This window comes from Chrysochloris asiatica, unplaced genomic scaffold (assembly GCF_000296735.1).
Source record: "Chrysochloris asiatica unplaced genomic scaffold, ChrAsi1.0 scaffold00007, whole genome shotgun sequence".
Lineage (NCBI taxonomy): Eukaryota > Metazoa > Chordata > Mammalia > Afrosoricida > Chrysochloridae > Chrysochloris > Chrysochloris asiatica.
In genome coordinates this window covers 34,143,756-34,151,380 of record NW_006408525.1, presented here as the reverse complement: position 1 = coordinate 34,151,380, position 7,625 = coordinate 34,143,756, and the positions used below count along the sequence as shown (strand labels likewise).

The 7,625-nt window shown below is 37.5% G+C and overlaps 1 protein-coding gene across 1 annotated transcript in view; it reads right to left on the bottom strand.

The window, feature by feature from the left end:
* Positions 1-3,929, bottom strand: part of TANC2 (tetratricopeptide repeat, ankyrin repeat and coiled-coil containing 2) — a 401,543-nt gene extending 397,614 nt beyond the window's left edge. Inside the window, exon 1 of the mRNA XM_006833558.1 lies at positions 3,863-3,929. Coding sequence (XP_006833621.1) covers positions 3,863-3,929 — 67 coding nt within the window. The remainder of the gene's footprint in view (positions 1-3,862) is intronic.
* Positions 3,930-7,625: the final 3,696 nt, after the last annotated feature.

Below are 7,625 nucleotides of genomic sequence, written 5' to 3'. Positions count from 1 at the left end.
TGCACGGAGGGGATTGTAATCACTGCAATGAAACAATGAATGTAAAACCGATGTTCTCCATGTAAACTGTCACTCAATTCACAATAAAAAATTATTTTAAAAAAGACATTTGAAAAACAGTATTCACAGTAAAAACCAGACTGCAAAGCCATTTGAACTGCAAGGTCAGTGGTTCAAGCTCACAGCTGCTCCTTGGAAACCCTATATAGGGTCGCTTGGGTCAGAATCGACTTGATGGCATTTCACAACAACAACAAATATAATATATGGAAGTAAAATATAAAACAACAAAACATGGGATACAAATAGACAAATTCACAGTCTAGTGAGAGGTTCCACCATTCGTCTGTCAGTTTGGTGTACTGTGATGTCTTGCTAGAAGCTATGGCACTGGTATTTAAAATACCAACAGGGTCACTCATGGAGGACAGGTTTCATCTGAGCTACCAGACCAAAACAAACTAGGAAGAAGTAGAGACGGACTATTTCTGAGTTTTGAGCCATGGAAAACCTTATTAATAGCAGTGGAACACTGTCAGCACAGATTACTGAATACTGAAACATTATGAATACACCAGAATATGGTCAGATACAGTGTCAGATGATGAGCCCCTAAGGTTGGTAAGCACTCAAAATATGAATGGTTGGAAGAACTGCCTCCTCAAAGGAGAGGAGACCATGATGATGTGAATGGAGTAAAGCTTTTGGGTCCTTCATTTACAACTCAAAATGAGGACAAACAGCTGTAACCATCCATTAATAACCAGAACATGGAATGTACAAAGCATGAATCTAGGAAAACAGGAAGTTGTCAAAAAATGAAACGGAATACATAAAGGTTGATATGCTAGACATGAGTGAACTGAAATTGATCTGGCCATTTTGATCTGACAATCATATGGTTTACCATTTCAAGAAGTAGCATATGATCAAGAGCCAATGGTACTGAAGGAAGAAGTTCAAGGTGCACTGAAGGCAATGGGAAAGAAAAAGGCTCGGGAAATTGATAAAACACAAATTAAAATCTTTAACTTATGCAGCACTGGAGGCATTCGTTCATCTATGCCAAGAAACTTGGAAGACAGCTCCCTGGCCAACTGATCGGAAGACATCCATATTTGTACCCATTCCAAAGAAAGATGACCCAATGGAATGCAGAAATCATCAGACATCATTAATATCACATGCAAGTTAAGATTTTCCTGAAGAGAATTCAAAAACGGCGGCAACAGTACACTGACAAGGAACTGTAGGAGGTTCAAGTCAGATTCAGATGAGGATGTGGAATGAGGGCTATCATTGCTGGTGTCAGATGGATCTTGGCTGAAAGCAGAGAATACTAGAAAGATGTCTAACTGCACTTTACTGACATGCAAAGGCTTTCGACTGTGTGGATCATGACAAACTATGGACAGTATTGCCAAGAATAGATATTCCAGGACACTTAATTGTGCTCATGAAGATCCTGTCCATAAATCAAGAGGCAGTTGTTAGAACAGAACAAAGGACACTGAATGTTTTAAAATCAGGGAAAGTATGTACCAGGGTTGTATTCTTTCACCATAATTATTCAATCTGTTTGCTGAGCAAGTAATCTGAGAAGCTAGATTATATGAAGAAGAACATGGCAATAAGGACTGGAGAAAATTCAAAAACAACCTGCATAATAAAGATGATATACCCTTGCATGCTGAAACAAAGAGAATTTCAAATATTTAATGATGGAGATCAAAGACCACAGCCTTCAGTATGGGTAGCATCTCAATGAAAAGAAAACAAAATTCCTCACCACTGGACCAATAAAAAATATCATGATAAATGGAGAAAAGATTGAAGTTGTCAAAAGTTTCATTTTTCTTAGATCCAAAATCAACACTCAAGAAATCAAATGATATATTACATTAGACAAATCTACTGCACAAGACCTCTTTAAAAGTGTTCAAGAGCAAAGATGTCAATTTCAACTGCCTCAAATGTATGTGAAAGTCGGACAATGAATAAAGTAGACCACAGATTATACATTTGAGTTGTGGTGCTGTAAAATAATATTTAAAGCATCATGATTGACAGAAGAACAAACAGATCTGTGCTAGAAGAATTACGGCTAGAATGCTTCTTAGATGCCAGGATGGCCAGACTTTGTCTCCTATTCTTTGAACATATTATCAGGAGGGACCAGTCCCTGGAGAAGGACATCATGCTTGGTAATGTGGAGGGCCAACCGATAAAAAGGAAGATCCCCAACAAAATGCATTGGCACAGTGGCAGTAGCAACGGGCTAAATAGTAAAAATGATTCTGAGGATGGCGCAGAACCAGGCAGCTCTTCATTCTGTCAAGCATAGGTTTGTTATGAGGTGAAACCAACTTAACAGCACCTAATGATAAGTCCTGGAGTCCTGGTGTGGCGCTGTGGGTTAATGTACGGGACTACAAAGACTGTTTGAACTGCAAGGTCATTGGTTCAAGCTCACCGGTTGCTCCTTAGAAACCCCACACAGGGTTGCTATGGGTAGAAGCCAACTTGTCAGCACTTAACAAGAAGTCCTAGTCTGTGGCACTGTAGAATAATGTACTGGATCACAAAGTCAGCTTGAACACAAGGTCAGGGTTCAAATTCAGTCACTCCTCGGAAACCCTACACAGGGTTTTATGAGTCGGAATCAACTCAAGGGCACTTAACAGCAACAATATTAACTGCACTATTTTCAACTAATAGTTTTTAAAAAGTAGTAAGAATATGCAATATTTCAGCAATAGCATTATCAAAACTGACCAACATTGTATCCAACAATTTCAGTATATACATTTTCTGGAGCATCAAGAATATTTATCAAAACTGACCATTACAGCTGAGCTGACAGAAGCAAATCTCAGTAAATATCAAAGAAATAAAATAATATAGGTTTGGTGATAATAGTATAATTAAACTAGAAATCAATCATAATATACATAAGAACAATAATCAACTGCTTAGAAATTAACAAGTATACTTTAAGTACCTTTCAGTCAAGAATGAATCACAATGGGAATTGTAAAACAAATCTTGAAGTCAATGATTATGAAAACACTACCAATATAAACTTGCAAAATACAAAAACTTAAAAAAATTAAAAAGATTATTAAGAACATAATGAGTCTGCCACCCATTACACTCAAAAGTCTTATCAACAGAAAACTAATATTTTGGTATGTTTCTTTTCAATACTTTTCCCCAAAAAATTTTATACCTTAAAAAACTAAAATTTTAGAACCTTGTTCTTTACAAAAAGTGTTTTCACAAATTTTCAGTGGCTATAAAATATTCTAACTTTATTTCAGTTCCTGTACAAACCTGTAGGGATTGTTTTCACAATCTCATTTCCCAAAGAATACTTTGGTGGTGGTGGCTGTGATTGATTGTGTCCCAACTCAAAGATTTATGGGAGGAGAAAACCTCACCTTTCTCCTGCGGTGCAAGTAGTAGATTTGAACTGCTGACCCTTAAGTTAGCAGCTCAACATGTAACCCACTACACCACCAGTGCTCCTTTTAGAGTGCTTTGGACTACAATAATTTTATGTTAACTAAAAAAATAATAAATTTAGGTCTAGAAAGTTTTTAGTTAAGTCTGTAATACACTGAAACATTTATGTCTCATATATTAGAAAAAATGTTTTTCTTTCACAAACTTTACCTTATTATTCCTGATATATGTTTGAGGTGTGCTTACTACTTAATAGAGAATAGCCTATAGAAATGTAAACTCTTCTTTCTAAATAAACCATTTAATAAATATAAAAATTGTTATAGCATTAATTCATATCCCTAAAAGAATATGTTTATAAAATATTACACAGAAAAGTTGCAGCATAATCACTTACCACTTGACCTGTTTTTGCGACTTGATTTCCCACCAGTAAGAAGCATCTTGAGACTATTCCGAAACATGGTTGTGCTACTATGTATTACTGAAGCTGTAAAAGAAAATGTTTAAAATTTTTTGATCTATTCAAAATACCATTATGAATTAATTTAAAAAGCATTACACAGAATTAATTTTGTTTAAATATAAAGTATAATAATTTTAACTGTATAACAAAGACAAACATCAAGCTTTAAATAATCCCTTAAAAATTTAACATTTTAGGTGCCTAAAGGTATGAGGGTGAAGATCAATGAGTTACTCTAAAAATAGAAAACAGAAAAATGTAGCTATAAGTAGCCTACGCTTTCCATTGACTCTCCATTTTTTCAGACAACACTTCCATATGCCCTTCACACACACACACAATTTATGCAATTTATGAATTTAGAAATTTATAGTAGCAGCAGATTTTCCATTGGTAAAATCAGAAATCCATCTCATAAGCCTACTACTTAAGACCAGGTAATCTGTCCAAATAAATTTACAATCAAATGAATTCTCAATTCATCCCATATTCTAGATTTGAACCTCATGAACTAAGGATCTGTGTATCTCCACTTTGTTTACTCCAACGCAACTATAACTGCCAACATCAATTAAGCTATCGCAGGATTCCCTGACAAGGAAAAACTGTGTGCCAGCCAAACAAGATAATGTGATTTGTAAATGTCTTGGAGAAAATTACTGTATCATTACATTGTAGAAAACAGAAAATAGAAAAATTATTGGAATTGTCTAGAACAATGATGCAATCACGAAATAAATTATACCACTATTACATTATATGGGAGTCCTAGTGTGGCGCTGTGGATTAATGTGCTGGACTCACCAGCTGCTCCTCGGAAACCCTACACAGGACCACTATGGGTTGGAACCGACTCAAAGACACTTAACAACAATGACAACCAACATTACATTATTTTTCTGCTTTCTCATTACTTTGCCCAAAGTATTACAACATCTTTCAAGAAGTCTAAAAGAAGTCTACAGACACCAGCTTTGTACATTTTATAGATGTCACTGAATATAGTTAGAATACAGGAATTTTTCATTTTCCACCCAGAATGTCAAAATAAAGAATACTGCCAGAGGAAGATGTTTCACAATTATTAGATCAGGTGATGAATACTAAGACATGAGTCTCTAATGATGAAAGTGAAATTGAGCAAATAAAGGAACTATTCAGATGACCATATTGTACACTAATTTCCTCTCACTCTAGAGTCAATGAGTGAATCCTAGGACTACAAGGTTGGTTGAACATACTGAAGATTAATAGCATGAAGAGGGGAACCCCACATACACATAGCCATATATATTAAAACCCATTGCTATCAAGTTGATTCCAATTCATTGTGAAGACAGAATGGAACTGCCTCACTTGATTTCCAAGTCTGTAAATCTTTACAGAAGCAGACAGTCACATCTGTCTCCTGCAGAGTAGCTGGTGAGTTCAAATCACCTCAGCAAACTACGAATAAAAGAAAATTTTCTCAACATGATATAGAGCATTAACAAAAAATGCACAACTGACATCATAATGGTGAAAGATGATCTTGTCCTCAAAGATCAGGAACATAAGAAAGGGTGCCTACTTTCACCTTGGGTATTCAACTTTGTACTGGAAGTTCTAGCCAGAGCAGTTAGGTGGTAGTGGTGGTTATGTGTCGTGGAGTCGGTTCTGACTCATAGCAATCCTGTACAGGATTTCCGAGGCAGTAAATCTTTACGAGAGCAGAAAGCCTCATCTTTCTCCCATGAAACAGGTGGTAGTTTTGAACTGCTGACCCTGAGGTTAGCAGCCCAATTCGGAACCACTACACTAACAGAGCAATTAGGTAGGAAAATGAAATGAAAGGCATACAAGTTTGAAAGGAAACAGTAAAATGCTCTGTTTGCAGATGGTGTGATCCTACATGTAGAACCCCACACACACAAAATATACATAAGAAAGCTAATGGAACTAATACATTCTGTAAAGTTGCTGGGTTGAAACACAGTTGTGTTTCTATAGCTCCAGCAATGAACAATCTGAAAAGGAAATAAAGAAAACAAGTCAATTTACAATAGCATCTAAAAGAATAAAATATCTAGGAAAAAATTTAGTCAAGGAGGTGAATGATCTGAACACTGAAACCTGTAAAATACTGAGAGAGATTAAAGAAGATCTAAATAAATGGAAAGATATCTTATGTTCATGGATTGGAAGACAGTATTGCTAAAATGGCAGTATTTCCCAAATTGAATTGCAGTCAACACACAGCTATCAAAATCTCAGTTGCGTTCTTTTTTTGCAGCTAATTTGAAAATTCCTATGAAACTGCAAGAAACTCAGAACACCCAAAATAATTTTGATAAAGAACCAAGTCAAAGTTAACAACATGACCTCGCCCTATACACACACAAAGATACCAATACCCTAATTCCTGGGGACCCTGGATATGTAGCCTTACAAGGCAAAGGGGGCACTGCAGATGAAATTCAGGCTCTGAAAACCGAGATGATCTTGGATTTTCTCCAGGTGAACCCAAAGTAATCACAAACCACTCTGTCTTCTAGTTCCTCGTGAGCCTGAAGGACAGAGTACAATTGCCCAGGGTTTTCCAGGCTGTAATCTTTACAAGGGAATCCTGGTGTGGCACTGTGGGTTAATGTGCCATACTGCAAAGCCATTTGAACTGCAAAGTCAGTGGTTCAAGCTCACCAGCTACTCCTTGGAAACCCTGTACAGGGTCGCTATGGGTCGGAATTGACTCGAAGGCACGTGACAACAAAAACAATCTTTACAAGAGTAGACTGCCACATCTTTTTCCCTTTATCATCTGGTGGGTTCAAACCCCTAACATACTGGTTAGCAGTCAGATGCTTAACCACTAAGCCATCTAACAAGTTTTTCTTGTTAAATGCCAGTCAAGTCAGTTCGACCATAAAGACCCTATATATAGGGTTTCTGAGGGGCAGCTGGTGGGTTTGAACCACTCACCTTGTGGCCAGTATTTATTCAACAGTGTCACACCAGGAGTCCACTAAGCCATGAGGGCTCCTTGATGTAATCACAAGAGTCCTTAAAAGAAAAGGAAGAGGAGAGGCGGCCCTTTATGGTGTCTCGGGTAGTGGTACAGTGAAGTTTGCCGTCAGCAATAACACAGAATAGCAGGCAAAGCAGATCCAGGGCAGAGCTCCAAAACTCAGAACCACAGAGATAGGAATATTTTAAAGGTTTGAAGGCTTATAGCTTGTGGCATTTAGAGCTGAAGTAAAAAATCCAGTACTTTTGAATCTGCCGGACCGGGCTCAGAGGCATGAGCCGACATCCTGGGCAAGACCAAGAAGCAGACGAAATGGGGAGCAGAAACATCATGAAAAACACCACGGGAACCTTGGGACAAAGGTAGACAATATACTTTGTCAGTTTTGCTTTGTTCTGATTTTCTTTTTCTCTTTGGTATCTGGTAATTGGCACGCCCACTGATTGTCCACCTCCATTCTAGTGAATAGAGGGAGAGCCTGAGCCGTGTGGCCACCCACCCCCACACTCACTGCTGGTGGGTTCTTCTGCCACGAATGCTCGCAGATACTCAGCCTAAGCAGAGGGCATGAACTTTTATTATCTATTTCTTTTTTGTTCTCTTTTTTTATCACAGGAAAGAGAAGGAGAGGGCTGAAGGCAGGGAAAGAGAGTTTAAAGGTAAAACAGGCCAAAGGTTGAATTGGAGCCT